General features: G+C 41.3%; 1 protein-coding gene across 2 annotated transcripts; it reads right to left on the bottom strand.

The window, feature by feature from the left end:
• Window positions 1–1043: 1043 nt before the first annotated feature.
• CIAO2A (cytosolic iron-sulfur assembly component 2A) lies at window positions 1044–17970 on the bottom strand. 2 transcript variants are annotated; one of them, XM_046009701.1, is made up of 5 exons: window positions 17711–17969; window positions 11230–11394; window positions 6457–6506; window positions 2677–2722; window positions 1044–1505 (listed from the first exon to the last, which is right to left on the bottom strand). In XM_046009701.1, exons 1-5 carry the CDS (start codon window positions 17832–17834, stop codon window positions 1408–1410), a joined length of 483 nt encoding a protein of 160 aa, XP_045865657.1. In that variant the 5' UTR covers window positions 17835–17969; the 3' UTR covers window positions 1044–1407. The 2 variants fall into 2 exon arrangements, with proteins under 2 accessions (XP_045865657.1, XP_045865658.1); XM_046009702.1 differs by lacking the exon at window positions 6457–6506 and having other exon boundaries at window positions 17711–17970.
• Window positions 17971–19564: the final 1594 nt, after the last annotated feature.

The following is a 19564-nucleotide window of genomic DNA, read 5'->3' on the forward strand; positions in this document are numbered from 1 at the left end:
AGCTTTATCCAAAAAAACCTCTTCATTAATCTTCTTATAAAAGCCTCTGTTCTTTCAAAACATATACTCTCGAAGTGAATAAAGGGGTTCAAGAGCCAAGGAAGAAGTTTTCCTATTTTCCCCCTTTGTATCCTCAATTAAATTTGAGGCAGAAGAGTTCCATTCTAATAACCTATTTGTTACTTAATGCTATATAACAAATTACCCCCAAACTTAGTGGTATAAACAATAAACATTTATTATTGCTCACAGTTTCTCTGGATCAGGAATTTGGGTGGCTTAGCTAGCTAGGCAGTTCTGGCTCAGGGTCTCATGAAGTTCCAGTCAAGATATCAGCTTGACTGAGGCTGCAGTATCACTTCTAACACGGTTCACTCACATGGTTTGTAAATTGGTGCTGGTTGTTGGTGCAAGGCCTCAATTCCTCTCCTTATGGAATTGTCCACAGAGTTGCTCGTGTGTTCTCATGACATGGTAGCCGGATGCCCACGGTGTGAGAGATTCAAGAGATCAAGATGAATGCAACAACACCTGTTATGATCAGCCTCAGAAGTCATACACTGTCCCCTCTGATTCTTGATTAGCCACACCTACCAGCTCTGATTCAATCTGGAAGGAAACTATATAGGGGTATGGAGACCAGGAATGGAGGATCATTGGGGAACATTCGGAGGCCGTCTTCCACAACCTGTTATACCTCAAATGATAACCAGCCCCTAAAACAAATGAACCAAGTTCAAATAAAGAAGAAACCATAAATTTAGCTTGGTTTAATCCAAACTTCTTTAGGGGACTACTTGATCTTCAAAATTATGTATATTATCTGGCCCACTCCACATTTGATCCTCATCTACAGGAGAGTCCTGATGAGTCCTGAGAGTCCTGATGGGTCCAGGACTCTCCCTGAAGGAAGGCAGGGCCTACGCCAGCTTTTAAGCGTTCTTTCTGGTTCTCAGATTTCTGATTATTATGTAGATACCTTTTAGAGTTGACGTTTACCCAAGATTTACAATTCAACATAAACATTCTAAGGTACATCATTACAAGAATTATCTCTGTTTTATTTATTCTACAGGTAATGATTTAAATTGAATACATCTGGGCACAGTAAATATTTGACATGAAAAGTAGTTGTATCAGAAGAGGCGTCAAAAAATTGCAAGTCATCTGACACATAATCACTAGAAAATATTTTCTGTCCAATCATTTAAGTGTTACAAATCCTGAGAATGTTATCCACTGAACAAACTAGGTACTGCTTATAATTAAATCTTGCTTGCAAATCATCCGTTTAAAAAATGCCTTGAGGTACAAATCACCTATGTATTAAACATGAGTCTTTTACATTTTACAAAGAATTTACAAATATATCAAACAATTAAAGGTAAGTGGCTCTTAAAACAGCTATTAGTCAGGTTCCAGAACACACTGTTCCACAATTTCCCGTAAGTTGGGGTTTTCCATTGCAGCTGCCACTCGCTCTTTGTCATTTATCTGCTTGTTGACTGCAAAACACAGACAAAAGTTAGCAGAGAGACTGTGTCAACATATAGTGACAGACAAAAATTTCATTAGCCCTTTAAAACAAAATTGAACTCCTTGATAACTTAAAGCTGGCTCACTTTTTATAAGTTCTAGAAGGGAGACTTACAGAGAAAAATACCCCCTAAATTCCTACTACTCTACCACAACTATTTTCATTTCTTTTTCTAGTCTTTGTCCATATACACTATTTCCATATAAAGAGTAGATACAATTTTGAAAACTGCTATTTTTCCCCCCTTAAGCCAATTTTTTCAAACTACAGGGTTATTTAACACAGCCAAAATCATAAGCCTTCTAAATTAGTTATGAAGACTATGCTACATGGAGCACCTTTATATATAGCCTTCTTTTTGGAAAGATTCTTAAAAGTGGCATTATTAGATCAAGGGGTCTGAATATTTTTTTATGGTTTGATTCTTATCACTGAATTACTTCCCAACATTTTTTACCAACAACAATACATGAGTTATCAGCTTGCAAAAAAATATCCAGTACTATTAATAAAAACAAACATACACACACATAAAGCAGTAGGTGAAAAACAGCTCATTATTTATTATAATTTGCAATTCCTTAACAAATAGTAAGAGGACATTTCCCCATGTTTATCTATTAGTTATTCTGTGAATTTTCTGTCCATCTCTGTTAATCTACTGCGTGTTTTATTTTTTAATGAGTTTGCATGGATCTTGATATAATAAAGGTACTGGCCCATATTGTCTGTCTATAATTTGCTAAAAGCACTCTCAACGTAAGAGTTCAAAAGAGAAATGTCCACATTCTTTTCTAGACCTTCAATTTCAATTTCAAGTACATAGCTCTCTATCCTGCACCAAAGGAAAAAATCAAGCCCTCTTTAGAGTTTGTAAGTCAAGGTCCCTAAAGCTGGGTATCTTTTAGAGAGGTGCAGCTACTCGCTGCAATATTCACAGGGCCTGCCTCTGGTTCACCTAGAGTCCTACTAAAAAATTACTTTCTTGAAAAACCTATGTTTCCCCACCCCATAGAAGAGCTAATAACTAATTCTTTGCTTTTTTGCAAACGACCTGAAGATACTTGGATAGCTGAATACCAGTATTCAAAGCGAAGTACTATCTGAAGTCGTTTTTTAATGGGTCAAGATTGACTTACTGTCTTCCTCTGTTGAGTGGGTTCCTTCAGAAATGTAGATTTCCAACTAGGAAGAAAAAAAATATAAAAACCAAAATATTTAGAACACTCTAAGATGACAAGCAAAGTGGAATGCACAGTGGACTAAAGAGTCTAGGAATGAAAGCCCAAATAGTTTTCTTAACATCAATGACTTAGTGACAAATTCCTCCAAAACAGGGACTGAAATTAGATTCTTTTTTTTAAGATTTTATTCATTTGTTCATGAGAGACAGAGAGACAGACAGACAGACAGACAGACAGAGACAGAGGAGAACAGGATCCCTGCAGAACAGGGAGCCCAATGCAAGACTTGATCCCAGGACCCTGGGATCACTACCTGAACTGAAGGCAAGTGTTAACCGACTGAGCCACCCAGACATCCTGAAATTAGTAGGATTTTTAATTTTGGTCACCTGTGGAAGGCCTGCAGGGGCTATTCCCATTAATCACCTTCTTTAATGAATACACACAAATAAAATTTTACACAAATAAGATCTCATACATATTTTACTCATGGAATGGATCTCTCTACTCTACACTGTATCTCTTCCTCCCACATCAGTACCTAAAGTATCTAAACTTCCTCTCTGCCCAAGCCCCAAGAAAAGCCATACGAATAATCTAGTGGAGTTTCTTCCATATTTTTCTCCATACCTACATAATGCAACACAGATTTTATACACCCCAAAGTTGTAAGTTTCTTTTCTTTGCTTATTTTACAAAAATGGGATCACAATATAGTTTTCAGTAGCCTCCTTTTCCCATTAACTATTATCTTGCTATATTTACTTTCAAGTATAATATTGGTTAAGCTAAACCTCCTGGCCCTGCTGCATTCCCCCAGATTAGCTAACCTCCAAGAACTAGACCTTCTGAGACAAACCCACAAAATCCCGTGACAAATAAAGCATGCTATATGATAAAGACATGTCTACTCCCCAGAGAACACTGGAGTGTATGAACTAATTCTTATACCGTTATTTTGCTACTTTCAAGAGGGAAAAAAAAATCATACTTTATTATGGCTACAAGAGAGCCTAGAGATCATATAGAATAGACTTTTTAAAAAAAACAAAACACCTTGGGGCACCTGGGTGGCTCAGTCAGCTAAGCACCAGCTCTTGATTTCAGCCCAGGTCAGGATCTCAGGATTGTGACATTCAGCTCAGTGCCAGCTCCTTGCTATTATGGAGCCTGCTTAAGATTCTTTCATTCAGGGGCGCCTGGGTGGGTCAGTGGTTTAAGCCTCTGCCTTCGGCTCAGGTCATGATCTCAGGGTCCTGGGATCGAGCCCCGCATCAGGCTCTCTGCTCAGTGAGGAGCCTGTTTCTCCCTCTCTCTCTGCCTGCCTCTCTGCCTACTTGTGACCTCTCTCTCTGTTAAATAAAATATTTAAAAAAAAAAAAAAAAGATTCTTTCATTCAGTGGGGCACCTGGGTGGCTCAGTGGGTTAAGTCTCTGCCTTCGGCTCAGGTCATGATCCTGGGGTCCTGGGATCGAGCCCCACATCGGGCTCTCTGCTCAGCAGGGTGCCTGCTTCCCCCTCTCTCTCTGCTCTGCCTCTCTGCCTACTTGTGATCTCTCTCTCTGTCAAATAAATAAATAAAATCTTTAAAAAAAAAAAAAAAGATTCTTTCATTCAGGCCACCTGGGTCATGATCCCAGGGTCTTGGGCTCCAGCCCAGCATCGGGCTCTCTGCTCAGTGGGGTGCCTGCTTCCTCCTCTCTCTCTCTCTCTCTCTGCCTGCCTCTCCCTCTACTTGAGATCTGTTTGTCAAATAAATAAAAATCTTAAAAAAAAAAAAAAGATTCTTTCTCTCCCTCTGCTCCAACCCTGCAAAAAATACCATATGAATTCCTCTAGTGGCTAGTGGCATAATACTAACTCTTATTCCAGACAACAAAGGAACAGGTATAAAATCACTCCATATTCATTTACTTTGGTTTAAAATTATGCATGACTCAACTCTGAAAAATGGCAAATGGAAGGGGAAAAGTCAGGCATTTACCCTGTTATTCCTGTATGAACTAACTATACTTCAGGGAGACCACACAGTGGGCTTGGTACCTTGCAGGCATAGAAGACTCTAAATCTAAAAGGTTACTTGTGGCCCTTTTTTTTTAAGATTTTTTTAAATTTTATTTATTTATTTGACAGACAGAGATCACAAGTAGGCAGAGAGGCAGGCAGAGAGAGGGTAGGGGAAGCAGACTCCCTGCTGAGCAGAGAGCCCTATGTGGGGCTCGATCCCAGGACCCTGGGATCATGACCTGAGCCGAAGGCAGAGGCTTCAACCCACTGAGCCACCCAGGCGCCCCTTGTGGCCCTTTCTTAGTGGTTCTTCCTTGCTTTTAAATTTTTGCACATGATAATATGTTCAACACTGTTAGCACTAGGGAAATGGCAATCAAAACCACGAGTTATCATTTCCAACCTGCTAGAATGGCTATAATGAAAAAGACAGATAATATTAATACAGAAGTGTAAGAACCCTCATACACTGTCGGTGAAAATGTAAACGGTAAAGCAGGTATGGAAAACAGTCTAGCAATGCCTCAAAAGTTAAATCTAGTTAGCAAAAGACATAGCTATTCCCCTCCTAGGTGGAGGGAAGATGAAACATATCCCCAAATGAAAACCTGTACATGAATGTTCATAGCAGCATTATTCATAATAGACAAGAAGTGGAAACAACCCAAATGTCCATCCAGTAATCGATGGATAAACAAACTATGGTATATCCATACAATGGAATCATATAAGGCAGTAAAAAGGAAAGAAAGACTGACACATGCTACGACATGGATAAATTCTGCAAATAATATTTTAAGTGAAAGAGGCCAGTCTAAAAGACCACAAACTGTATGATTCCATTTATTTATTTTTTTTAATTTTTAATTTATTTATTTGACAGACAGAGATCACAAGTAGGCGGAGAGGCAGGCAGAGAGAGAGGAGGAAGCAGGCTCCCCGCGGAGCAGAGAGCCCAATGCGGGGATCGATCCCAGGACCCTGAGACCATGACCTGAGCCGAAGGCAGAGGCCTCAACCTACCGAGCCACCCAGGTGCCCCTGTATGATTCCATTTAAATTAAACATTCAGAATAAGCAAATCCAGAGTCCAAAAGGAGATCAGTGTTTGACTGGGGATGGAGAAAGGTTTCAGGAAATGGGTATGGGGTTTCTTACTGAAGTGATGAAAATGTCTTAAAACTGGGGCAGCTGGGGGGCGCCTGGGTGGCTCAGTGGGTTAAGCCTCTGCCTTCAGCTCAGGTCATGATCTCAGGGTCCTGGGATCGAGCCCCAAATCTGGCTCTCTGCTTGGTGGGGAACCTGCTTACCCCCCCACCCTCTCTCTCTCCACCTGCCTCTCTGCCTACTTGTGATCTCTCTCTGTGTGTCAAATAAATAAATAAAATCTTTTAAAAAAACAACAACAACAAAAACTGGGGTAGCTGGGTGGCTCAGTTGGTTAAGCAGCTGCCCTCAGCTTAGGTCATGATCCCAGGGTCCTGGCATTGAGGCCCGAGTTGGACTTCCTCAGCAAGGAGTCTCCTTTTCCCTCTCCCTCTGCCCACCCCCTATTAGTGATTGCTCACACTCTCTCAAATAAATAAAATCTTAAAAAAAAAAAGTGATAGTAGTGATGGTTGCACATTTCAGTGAATAGACAAACTGTACACTTTAAACAGGTGAGTTGTGTGAAACGTGAATTAAATCTCAATAAACCTGTTATGAAACAACAAAATCTTCCTTACCTTATGTTTAAACGGTAAACACCGCTGAAGTTTTACTCTTAAGCACAGCCCTGTAGAGGGGAAAAAAGGAAAGCCCTATTATCTCTTATCAATTCCTGAAAAAGTATACAGCTATATGTAGGTGTCTCCATACAATACAGTAGCTGGAAACAACTTTAGCTCAATCCGGTGTAGGTCTCCTTTGAATCAGGCACCATGCTAGCAACTTTAATATATATAGCCTTACATATTCCTCACTGTAATCCAGTGAGCCACGTATTACCAAACCTATTCTACAAATTATGAAACTAAGGTCACAATTTAACTTGCCCAAGGTCACTGACTTAGTAAAGTGGTAGCTGAGACTAAAACCCAAGACCACTGCAAAGCCTAGGTCTTTTCTACTACATCAATTTACCTTCAAGCAAAGATCAATTCACTTGTTTAACTTTATTGAACACTCAGAACAGGCCAGATCATGTAAAAATTTAAAACCAAGTAAGAGCCTCTTAAAAAGGACCACAAGGATCTTCTCAAATTTGGAATCTTCTATGTCTGCAATGTACAAATAGAGTTCCCTAAACAAGATCCTCTGAACTTCAGTTTATCACCCAATGCCAAGTCACAGTCATATATATATATACACACACACATATAGATATATGTGTATATATATATCCCCCAGTTGAGACTTATAAGAGAATTTAAAACTGAGCTTAGAACAGACCCTCAGTGTGTCCATGTTCCACTTCTCCCCCACCTCAAAACAAGGAAGAAATTTTTATCTAAATCTACACCCCTAGACACAGAAAGTCAAACTGTTCTTATGCACAGGAAGTGTTTCAGAGTACTTAGAGCCTAAAACACAGTAATTCCATGATAAATATTAGAGAACTCTAAAGACAATATATAGTTTCTGTAAGAGGGTCCCCCTTTAGAAGATCTGCCTTAAAACATATCTGGAGGGCTCTTCTCTTCCCTCTGCCCCCCAGTCTCTCTTCAATTTGTTACCTGTGTATCATCTGAGCCTCCTCACATGTTCTACTCATTGTTGGTAGGTGTTTTATCCACATAGTAAATAACAACTGTTCCACAATTCACAAAGCACTTTCTTGACCATCAATATCCTCAAGAGAGGCAGTACAGCATTACTGAGATAGATAGTCTGGTTTCAAAAGCAGCTCCACTATATACAAGCTATGGGGCCCTAGGCAAGTTACTTAACCTCTCTTGAGCTTCAGTTTCCTTATCTGTAAAGTAAATATTATAATAGTACCCCTACATATAGGGTTGTTATGAGTGGTAAATAAATTATTATGCAATGTGCCTAAAATAGGACTTGGTACATAAAAAGTATTTAATAAATATTAGCTATTACTATCGTATCATTTTCATTTTACAACCAGGAACCATGATAAATGATTTGTCTGACCAGCAGAGAGCTGGGAGCTAAATATAGACCTTCTGACTCCAAATCCTATGCCATTCATATTGGACCACACCTCCCTTCAGCTATTCTTGTCCGGACTAAGTCAACACAAATGGCTATCAGCTGGTTTCTCTGCCTTACCCACTCATTCCCTTTGAGTCTTCCTTGTCTTTGTAATTACTTACAGGGATAACCCTAAGTAGGTGACTATCTAAGCAGTCGGGCTGGAATGCATATCCAGGTGCCTTCTGCTGGTTCGCACTACCTGCTCATAGGAAATGCCTCCCAGATGCCAGAAAGAGGGCTCTCTTTATTGAGTTTTCCAATCATGTTGATTGAACACGATTACTACACTAGTCTACTAACTTCTAAAAAGCCAAGGGTCTTAACTGAAACTCATATTAAAAGGGCCCCAAAAAACCTGACAATGCTTTGTTCAAGGAGTGGACAGATCTGAAGTAGCTACCATAATCGGATCTCGGTGCCTTTAGAGTTACTTTTATTTCGTGGGCTTTCTCAATCTTTGTCCACACAAACATGGTTTTTTGATCATTACAATTATAATGCAAATACCACTTAGCATTCCAGTTTTTTCATACTTTCTCAAACAGATACTTTGATTCCTTGATCATATTTATAATTTTCAAAAGAAGCAAGAAATCCCATTATATTGGTACCATTTCCTTATTAATAGATACTAGAGTTTCTTCCAGGCTTTATGATTACAATTTTACTATAAACATTTTGTACATGTTACTATTTTCTTCAATGGAATTATTTCCTTAATTCCTGGGTCAAAGAGTAGAAATTTTTTCATAAGGACTTACTAATATGTACCCAGAGGCTTAAAATTACTTATACCATATGACCCAATAATTCCAATTAAAGGAATTTATCCTGAGGCAATAACTAGAGATATATGAAAATATTTATGTATAAAGTCATTCATCATAGTATTATGTATAACTGTAAAAGCCTAGAAATGGTATAAATGGTTATAAAAATTATGATATACTGATGTGATTAGCACAAACTTCTATGACTATGTAATTAAAAACGAATCTTTAATGAAGAATAAAAATATTCCTTATCTATTTCATGCATTCTATTATCTAACCTTTATAATTCTTGATACTCTTATTATCTCTACTTTACAGGTGAGAAAACTGAGGCTCAGAAAGGTTAAGTAATTTGCCTAAGGCTGCAAAGTGGCAGACCTGACAGAGCTGGAATTTTATTTTTTTATAAATAAAAATTTTATTTATTTATTTGACAGACAGAGATCACAAGCATGTAGAAAGGCAGGCAAGGGGTGGGGGAAGCAGGCTCCCCACTGAGCAGAGAGCCCAATGTGGGGCTCGATCCCAGGACCCCGGGATCATGACCTGAGCCGAAGGCAGAGGCTTTAAGCCACTGGGCCACCCAAACTCACTGGGACCCCACTGGCACCCCAAAGAGCTGGAATTTTAGACCAGAGCACACATTCTTCGATGACAGCTGATTTTTACTTCCTTCTTTATGCTTTTGTGGAGTTTCCAAATTATTGCCAAGAAACACATTACTTTTGAAATAGAAAAAAAAAGCACAAAATAAATGTTACTTTTTGAAAACTCAATTTGCTAAAGGCTCTTACAAGAACAGACTCTCTTTTTAAGAACTCTTATATATCAAAATATTTTAAGATACTCCCCTTCCCATCAAGAGAGTAGCAGCACTTCTGATATCTGTTGATTCAGAAACTGTGCAATGACTAAAAAATAATAAGTATGCTTTTTCTAGTATGGAATATCAATAACCACAATATTATCAAGGCGCCTGGGTGGCTCAGTAGGTTAAGTGGCTGACTCTTGATTTTGGCTCAAGTCATGATCTCACAGTCCTGGGATCCAGCCTTGGCCTCCATGCTCAGCAGGGACTCTGCTTGAGGATTCTCTCTCCCTCAGCCCCTCCCCTGGCTCATGTTCTCTCTCTCTCTCAGATAAATAAATAAATCTTAAAAATAAATAAATAAATAACCACAATATTATCTATTGATTCACGGACCCTTTAGTCCCTCAAGATACATACGGCCTATATGCTGGAAATCACTAAGAGGAATCCCAGATCAACAAGTGAGAAGAGAAAAACAGAAATCACAACAATGGAAGTAATAATAAAACATTTATCTTTTGAGTCATTTTTATAAATGTATCTATTTTTAAATAGATAATATATTCATATAGTTTAAAGACTTAAAAATATAAAAAAGTATATAGTAAAGTCTTCCCCCCTCCTGTCCCCATCCTGCCCAGTTCCTACCACACTGCCCTTCACAGCTAGTCATTTCTTATGTATTCTTCATGTATACACAATCAAATATAAATTTCTGGTTTTGCCCTTTTTTACACAGATATAGCAATATTACACTTGCTTTTATTTCTTAACAGTCAGAAAGATCTTTCCATACCAGGACATGGAGACCTTTTCCACAGCTGTAGAGCATTCCATTGTTAATAAATATCATCAATGATTACTTCAGCATTCCCCTACTGATGAACATTTGGTTTGAAATAAACTTCTTTTATCTTCTATATTTTTATTTATTCATGTTTTTAGACAGTGGGTGGGGAGAGGGGCAGAGGGAGAGGCAGAAAGAGAATCTTTAGCAGGCTCCACACCCAGTGCAGAGCCCAAGCAGGGCTCAATCCCATGACCCTGAGGTCATGATCTGAGCAGAAATTAAGAGTTGACACTTAACTGAGTGAGCCACCCAGGCACCCCTCCTTTATCTTCTCTATAACAAAGTAGTATATATTCAAAGACATCTCTTGTATATCTTACTGCTAACTACTCCAAAATATTAGACACTACCTCTCAAATAGAAAACTACATCAAAAATACTAAAAAAAAAAAAAAAAAAAAAGAACTCTCCCACTAGGACTGATGCCCATATTGCACTGAAGCCAACAGAGCAGCAAAGGAGAGGAAGGTGATGGCAGCAGGGTTAGGCTGATAGCACCCGCTGCAATCTCCAGAACTGGGGAGAGGACTGGCCCACATCCACTCTCTTAACTGTAGGCATGTACAGGGAAGACAAGCAGCATGGTATAACTAAGGAGATCTCATGTCTGGAGTCAGGGGACCTGGGTCTGAGCCTCAGCTTCATCATTTCCTGGCTATATGATTCTGAGCAAGTCACTTAAACTCTCTGAGTCTCAGGTTCCTCATCTGAAAAATTCTCTCACAGGCTGTGAGAGCTACAGAAGACACACATCTGAAAAGACTCCGTGAACTACAAAGTGTGAAACATGACGCTAATTGTTATTTGGGGTCAATAACAGTAAAATAATTTAGAATTAAAAATATATTTGTATATAAAACCTTACCAATAAGGGTTGCCAAAGAGCAGTGAGGTACTGTTGGCGTGAACCTGATAATAACCAAATAGTCGTCTTCGTTTCTCTCCTGAACCTCCACACTACTTTCCGTTACCACTTCCAATTCTTCTAAAGTATTGGGCTTCTCTGGGTCCCGGATAGTTCGAATCAAATCTAAAGAATCATCAGAGACAAGGTATTATGTTAAAACATGAATATGCTAAATAAGGATGACTTTGCCAGTCTTAATCCAAACATGGACTTCTTTTTCTTTAACCAAATATTAACAGTATCGGCCCAGATCTCTCACAGCAGTTTCCACAACCAGTTTCCTTTTGAGAAAACTGTTTTCTTAGATTCTTAGTGGATCATAACCTGCTTCTTGGATCCAACATTCCAGAGAGAATATAAAAAGGAGGAGAGTGGGGCGCCTGGATGGCTCAGTGGGTTAAAGCCTCTGCCTTCGGCTCAGGTCATGATCTCAGGGTCCTGGGATCAAGCCCCGCATCAGGCTCTGTTCAGCAAGGAGCCTGCTTCCCCCCACCTCTCTCTGCCTGCCTCTCTGCCTACTTGTGATCTCTGTCAAATAAATAAATAAAATCTTTTTTAAAAAAATAAAAAATAAAAGGAGGAGAGTTCATAGAATCTCCAAAGGAAGAAAGAAATAACTTGTAGCTTGGGAGACTGTGGTATCAGGATTTATGAAAGTTGAATCTAAATCAAGTCTTTAAAAATATCAATATTTGGGGGCGCCTGGGTCGCTCAGTGGATTAAGCCGCTGCCTTCGGCTCAGGTCGTGATCTCAGGGTCCTGGGATCGAGCCCCGCATCAGGCTCTCTGCTCCGCAGGGAGCCTGCTTCCTCCTCTCTCTCTGCCTGCCTCTCTGCCTACTTGTGATCTCTCTCTCTGTCAAATAAATAAATAAAAATCTTTAAAAATATCAACATTTGATATTGAAGGTGAAGGAAAGGAAAGGAAAAGAAGTTTAGGGCACTGGGCTGGCTCAGTCAGCAGCGCATGCAACTCTAGATCTTGGGGTTATGAGTTTGATCCCACGTTGGGTGTAGAGGTTACCTTTAAAAAATTTTTTATTTAAAAAAAATGTTTAGTCTGCCGGGAACCCAGCATAAGTGAGTATGTAAGAGTTTGGGCCAGACCATCATCTTTTACAGTTAAGCATAGGCAATAGGGAATCCTCAAGACGTTCTGAACAAGGGAGGAACAGGGACAGAATTACACTGTCAGTAAGGAACTCATCCACTAGCTGGTAGACTCAGGAGGAAGAGCAGGGCCAGCTGAAAATGCTGGGCCCAAAACAGGCACATGACAATAGTAATGGAGAGGAGGCGACAGATGGAGAAGTAATCTCAGTGGCAGAATCAACAGAATTTGATGATTGTTTGGATGTAGAAGACAAGGAAAGGGAAAAAGGAAGATGACTCAGATTTTAACTCTGTCTGGGAGAACACTGACAGAATGAAAAAAGAAAAACTGGAGAACCCAGGAAGAAAGTTGGGTAGAGGCTGGGAGAAGTGGGTTCAATTTTATACATATTGATTTTGAGGTGCTTAAGGGGCACCCAGTGGGACATTCCAGCAAACACTGAGCTGTGACGTAAGGGTTAAGAGAGCACCAAGGTTAAACAGACACATGAAAAGATGCTCAACATCACTGGTCATCAGGAAACCGCTCAGAACCACAATGAGAGATCGGCTCACACCTGTCAGAATGGCTAAAATCAAAAACACAAGAAACAAATGTTGGCAAGGATGTGGAGAAAAAGGAACCCTGTGCACTACTGGTGGGAATGCAAACTGGTTCAGCCACTGTGGAAAATAGTATGGAGGTTCCTCAAAAAGTTAAAAATGGAACTACCCTATAATTCAGTAATTGCACTATTGGGTATTTACCCCCAAAATACAAAAACACTACTTCAAAGGGGGTACATGCACAACTATGTTTGTAGCAGCATTTTTCACAATAGCCAAGACATAGAAGCACCCCCGTATCCATTGATAGATGAATTTATGAATATACCTGATATATATGCAATGGAATATTATTCAGCCATAAAAAAGAATGAAGTTTTGCCATTTGCAAGGACATGAATAGAGTTAGAGAGTATAATGCAAACCAAAATAAGTCAAAGACAAATACCATATGATCTCACTCATATGTGGAATTTAAGAAATAAAACAAATACACAAAGGGAAAAAAGAAACAGACAAACCAAGAAACAGACTTTTAACTATAGAGAACAAACTGATGGTTATCAGAGGGGAGGTGGGTGGAGGAACAAGTGAAATGGATGAAGGGTTTTAAGAGTACACTGAATAATGTACAGAATTGTTAAATCATTATGCTGTACACCTGAAACTAGCATAAGCTGTATATTAACTGTACTGGAATTAAAATTAAGAATTTAATTAAAAAGAGGGAGAGAGCACACCAAAGCTTGAGTGGTTGATGAACCCATGGGATTCACAAAAATGAGCAGAACAGTAGTTTTCAAACTTGGGTGAACAATGGAATCATCAGGACTGCTTTAAAAACAAAACAAAGGGATGCCTGGATGGCTCAGTTGGTTGAGCGACTGCCTTTGGCTCAGGTCATGATCCTGGAGTCCTGGGATCGAGTCCCGCATCAGGTGCAGGGAGTCTGCTTCTCCCTCTGACCCTCCTACTTCTCATGCTCTCTCTCTCAAACAAATAAAATCTTTAAAAAAATATTTTTAAAAAATAAATAAAAACAAAACAAAAACTGATGTCTAAGCCCTACCCACAAAGATCCAGATTTAACTGATTTGTAGTATGGGCTGGGCACTAAAACTTAAAAAAATTCCTGCGGTTGGGGCACCTGGGTGTCTCAGTTGATTAAGCCACCGCCTTCAGCTCAGGTCATGATCCTGGAGTCCCAGGATGAGTCCCATATCAGGCTTCCCCTGCTCTAAAGGGAGCCTGCTTCTCCCTCTCCCTCTGCCTGCCATTCCCCCTGCTTGAGCTCTCTCTCTGCCAAATAAATAAATAAAATCTTAAAAACAAAAAATTCCTCAGATTGCTCTTATGGGCATCTCAATTTGAGAACAACTAATGTAAAGGGAGAGACCCAAGAATCCATCTGTGGGAAACACCTAATTTAGGGATCAGAAGGAGAAAGAAAAGCAAGAAGCAGAGATGGAAGTGGGGGGAGGTTAACAACATTAAATGCAGCAGAAAAATTCCAAATAAAGAGAGCAGAAAAGGGTCTTTGGGTTTGTCACCCAGAAAATCACCTGTAAGAAAGCAGTTTCAGTAGAGAGATAAGGCAGAAGCCAGCTTACAAAAGGGGGAAGTGAGAAGGAACTGAAAATGCAGTGCTATGACTTTGGCAGGGAAAGAAGGGCAAAGAACCAATAGGGGGTTTAGACAAAGCTAGAACAATGAAAAAAAGTAAGGGAAACTTGAGTATGTTTTATAGCCCAAGGGGAAGGATCAAATAGAGGAAGTGAGACTGAAAGTATAGGGTGGTGGATGGGGGACTGGCAAAATAAGAAGGGAATCAGACCAAGGATGTGGGAGCCTGGGTTGGCCTTGGAGAGGACAAGATTTCCTTCTTATTCTGGGGTAGAAAAATATGGAAAAAGAGAATGATAGAGAAATGGTGAGGTAGAATAGAAAGGAGAGCAGAGGGAATTCACATAGGATGGGCTTGATGTTCTCAAGCCTAAGGTTTTGTTCTATAATTCATAGCACCCCTGTAATCAAAAATGCTACTGGGAAAAACGAATCAATCAAACTCTACCTTCTCCCCGACCACTCCTGGGCTTATCACTGATTAGCCACAGAATTTGAAAATGGAGGCAGGAAAGAAAAGACAAAGCTTTCTCTTCACAAGGCTCTATCAACATGGGGCTCAGGGAAACATGGCTTTTTTTTTTTTTTGACAGAGATCATAAGTAGGCAGAGAGGCAGGCAGAGAGAGGGGGTAGGAGGCAGGCTCCCCGCTGAGCAGAGAGCCCAATGCCAGGCTGGATCATAAGACCCTGATTTCATGACCTGAGCCAAAACCAGAGGCTTTAACCCACTGAGCCACCCTGGCGCCTCAAACACATCGCTCTTTAAAAAGAAATTTGCTTCCCCTCATCCTGGGTATTTTCCCTGTAAGGCTCATTTATACAAGCTACATTATATTCTTTAATATGCTACCTAACCCTGAAATTAAGTCTCACCCCTTATTAAACTTCTCTGGTTTTCTATTGATTTGAGAGATTTGGATTTATTTCTTTAGAAAGATTTGGACTTATTTCTTTAGAAAGAGTGATGTTGCTCTTCTCACATTACTCCCCTGATGAAAATTCTTCTATGGCTCTGCACTGACATTTTTTTTTTTTCCTAAGAATTTATTTATTTGAGAGAGAGAGTGGAGAGAGTGAGTGACAGAGAGAGGGCACAAGCAGGGGAGGACCAGAGGGAGATGGGAGAAGCAGGCTGCCCGATGGGCAAGGAGCCTGATGCTGGGCAAGGAGCCCAATGTGGGGCACAATCCCAGGACCCTGGGATCACGACCTGAGCCGAAGGCAGACGCTTAAACAACTGAGTCCCACAGGTGCCCCTGCACTGATATTCTTTATACATTTAAATCCTCAGTATCCAGTACTGATCTGGTATCCAAAATAATTTTTGACCACACTTCCACCCTTAACCACACTCTATCCTGAAGCCCCACCTATCTGCCATTCTCTAACATGTCACTTTGTCACCTCCATACTTTTGCTCCCTTTTCTCTGCTTAGTATGACTTCTACCCTCTATACACCCAGAGTCTACTTATACTTCAAGGCCTAAATCAAGTAACTCGTCCTTAAAGTTTTTCCAGATCTCGGGCACCTGGGTGGCTCAGTGGGTTAAAGCCTCTGCCTTCGGCTCAGGTCATGATCCTGGGGTCCTGGGATCGAGCCCCACATTGGGCTCTCTGCTCTGCGGGGAGCCTGCTTCCTCCTCTCTCTCTGCCTGCCTCTCTGCCTAGTTGTGATTTCTCTGTGTCAAAAAAAAAAAAAAAAAAAGCCTCTGCCTTTGGCTCAGGTCATGATCCCAGGGTCCTGGGATCGAGCCCGCATCGGGTTCTCTGCTCAGCAGGGAGACTGCTTCCTCCTCTCTCTGCCTGCCTCTCTGCCTACTTGAAATCTCTGTCTGTCAAATAAATAAATAAAATCCAAAAAAAAAAAGTTTTTCCAGATCTCCCACTCAGAGATTACTATCTCTCCTTCTGAATTTCTGTATCTCTTATTCAGGTTAATGGCTTTCTACTGCATAAAACAAAAAATAATATATTTTCACATACACAGGTCTCCCTCAATATAAGCTTTAGGACAAGAATCATCTCTCTTCCAAAGCTGTATCCCCAAGTGTCCTTCTGTACTGAGATGCTGTAGACAGAAGTCAGGACAGGAATGTGTCTGTTTTGTGGAGATCATTCCACTCATAATCATCTAGCTGGGCTTAAGTCCTGCCTCTAGTAAGAGAGAGGTAAATTAGATTGGCTCCAAATATCTTTTCCAACGCTGGCCTCCTTCTCCCGGCCTATAATCATTGCCCACACTTTATTTGTATTCTTATGGTTAGATCTTTCACTCTCGGTCAGCAGGAATAGCTTAACAGTAGTTAGAGCCAGTTTTCTTAGTTTACAAAAACAATACTAGGTAAATCTAAAAACAGGGAGTCATAAGGCAATTGTAAAATGGTGTAAAGTGCAGAAAGTTTGGAATCAGAAGACATGGGCTTCGTTTTTGCCCTTTCTTTACTGGCAATGTGACCTCCAGGTAGCTGTTTTAACCATTCTGAACCTTTGTTTCCTCATCTGTGCAATGAAGCTGGCCGCAGAGGGTTAAAAAAAATCTATGTGACTCTGTGTGTGTGTGTGTATTCGTTTTTGCACTGCTGGTTTGGCTGGTTTGGCTGTGATAAGAACTGTGATAAGAAACTATAAGTTCGAGGCCTGGGTACAAGGAGCCCGTTTGTCCTCTTCTCTCTGAAACCTGTTTTTTGTTTGTTTGTTTGTTTGTTTTTTGGACAAGAGAGCAACTGCAACCTTAGGCCAGTCCCCAACTCGTTAGTCACCCAGCAGTGCTGGCAGGAGTGGTGGCAGGAGAAGGAATGCGTGTCCAAGGGGCTCGGGGACGCAAGGAAGGAGACAAGTAGTGTAGTCCGGTTTGGTTCCTAACCAAGCACCCTAAACGCCTGCTCTGCCCAGAAGTCTTGAAAAGGGCGTGGGGCAGACAAGGGAAACGAAGCGTTTAAGACCTCCAGGCTCGGCATGCCCCAGGTTTAGGAAGAGCCCGGGTCCTAGAAAGATCCACATTCCAGCGTGACTCAGGAACCCGGAGAAAAGGCTTCCCAAGCTTCGGACGAGACCCAGCAAAAACCGGGGTCTGTAACCCCAGCCCTCAGGTGAGATCCCCGTTACCCCCATCTCCACATACAACGCCAGTAGCTTCCCTGGGTAAAATTAATTACCATAAACCTCTAGCGCTTTCTCTTCCATGATCCGGGGCTGCCGGGCAGCTCCCCGCTCAAAGAGGCCGGTGAGCCACGGGACTCTGCTCAGCGTCCAGGAGAACAGCCCGGACACCCGCTCCATCCTCACGCTCCGCCATCCCTGGCGACTGTCCCACCCGAGCCACCGTCTCTCAGCAGCGAGCCTCGCGATTTATCAACTTCCTGGTCTTCAAATGGGCCAAGACCAGCCTAAAGGTCCAGGACAGCAGAAAATAGGCGGGACCCGGCGGAGTGGCGCGGAGGACCTAGGGAAGGGCCCCGCGGAGACTACAAGCCCCGGCATGCTTTGCTCGATTTCGGCGGGACAAGAGGAAAAAAAATTCCTTCCAGCACATGAGGCGCATTGCGTGTTGGGACGCATGGAACAAAGACATGTATTCTGGTATTTGTAGTCTATGTCGGGTAAGAGCGGGTAGGTAACGGTCTGTTACCCGCCACTGTGTGCCTCATTCAGCGCCCTCGATAAGCTGAAAATGAACCCTGAAGAGGTAGGGGAAAGGAGATCTTGATTTCTTTTGCTGGAGGAGCGTATGAAAGGACAGTCTACTGTTATATCTCTGAGGGAGCCGCTTCCATCCAGTTTCTTACTTCCTAGTCACGCCGGAAGTGAGTTTCCGTTGCGGTGAAACGGAAGGTCTTGAGAGTCTACTGAGGTTGGTCAGGTGTCGCGGAGCGGGGAGGGTTTTTTGATTTTCCTCGCCTCAGAGGTTCTCAGGCCAGCATCTTTCCTCACTACGAGCTGCATATTTCTTTCAGTCGCCTTCAGAGACAACTAACAACGAGCTTTCCTCGTGCCCAGGATATCCAGTAGTGACATACTGAAAATCCTCATCCTAAAAAGAATGTCTTAAGTCCTCTCATGTTCGTACCTGTGATGAATGCTAGGAACAGGGTTGATGATGTTAGTTTTATCCATCCCTCCCTCCAAGTTTCAAACTTTTATTGGCCACTTACTTTGCCAGACTTGGTGTATAGGCACTGAGAATGCAAAGGTAGGAGGCGGCCTCAAACAGCTCATAGACCTGTGAGGGAACTAATCCCTGATGTTGAAGACTTTGAAATTAGAAACAAACCTTTTGTCAGACTTGAAACCAAATGTCATCTCTTCTCTATTGAAAAGAAAGTCAGGGTCATTGTGCAGAATTACCCTATGCTAACATATCCCGTTTATCTCTAAACTTTTGCTTATTGCCTGGCTGATTTAGACTTTAGGCTCACCAGACAGGTGAGTAGTTTGGGTCCCAGGAAAATTGTGTTCAGAGTTTAAGAATTTCCCTGCCATCTGTTCCACTCCACTCCACAGCAATGAAGAGGATAACTTTAACTTCTTTGTAACCAAATTCAGGGCATTTAGGTCTCACCTCCTGTGAGGCCTCCCTACTTCTCCAAGCATAACTGATACCCTCTTTCACTGAGCTCCCATAGCACGTTACAGCACTGAACACGTTGAATTTGTTCATTTACACGCCTGTCTCCCTCAAGTGCCTAGTGGGTCAGGAGCTTATTTCTGTATTTCAAAAGCATAGTAGGGTGCCAGGCACACAGTAGATGTTCAATATATATTTCTTGAATGAATTAACTAAACACTGTCCGAAGAATAAATGGTGAAACTACTGCCGCCTGTTGAGAGACCGCAATCAAAAATATTTACTGAATCTCAACGAGAGCACTGTGCTTAGCAGAGGTAGGTGGCATGTAGAGGAGTTTTCAAACTCCTCTATTTCGAACATCTTCTTAAGAAGGCAGTTGGCTACAGCTACCCAGAACACAAAGGCCTTAGGAATCTGAGCAGACCCTACCCAGCTAGCTCCT

Source organism: Meles meles, chromosome 6 (genome assembly GCF_922984935.1).
Source record: "Meles meles chromosome 6, mMelMel3.1 paternal haplotype, whole genome shotgun sequence".
In the NCBI taxonomy this organism is placed as follows: domain Eukaryota; kingdom Metazoa; phylum Chordata; class Mammalia; order Carnivora; family Mustelidae; genus Meles; species Meles meles.

Coding starts and splice junctions, on each gene's coding strand:
- CIAO2A (XM_046009701.1), bottom strand. CDS start 17,834: ATGGAGCGGGTGTCCGGGCTGTTCTCCTGGACGCTGAGCAGAGTCCCG. Junction 6,507..11,229: donor CTCTTTGGCAACCCTTATTG/GTAAGGTTTTAT, acceptor TCCCCTCTACAG/GGCTGTGCTTAAGAGTAAAA. Junction 2,723..6,456: donor GTTTACCGTTTAAACATAAG/GTAAGGAAGATT, acceptor TTTTCTTCCTAG/TTGGAAATCTACATTTCTGA.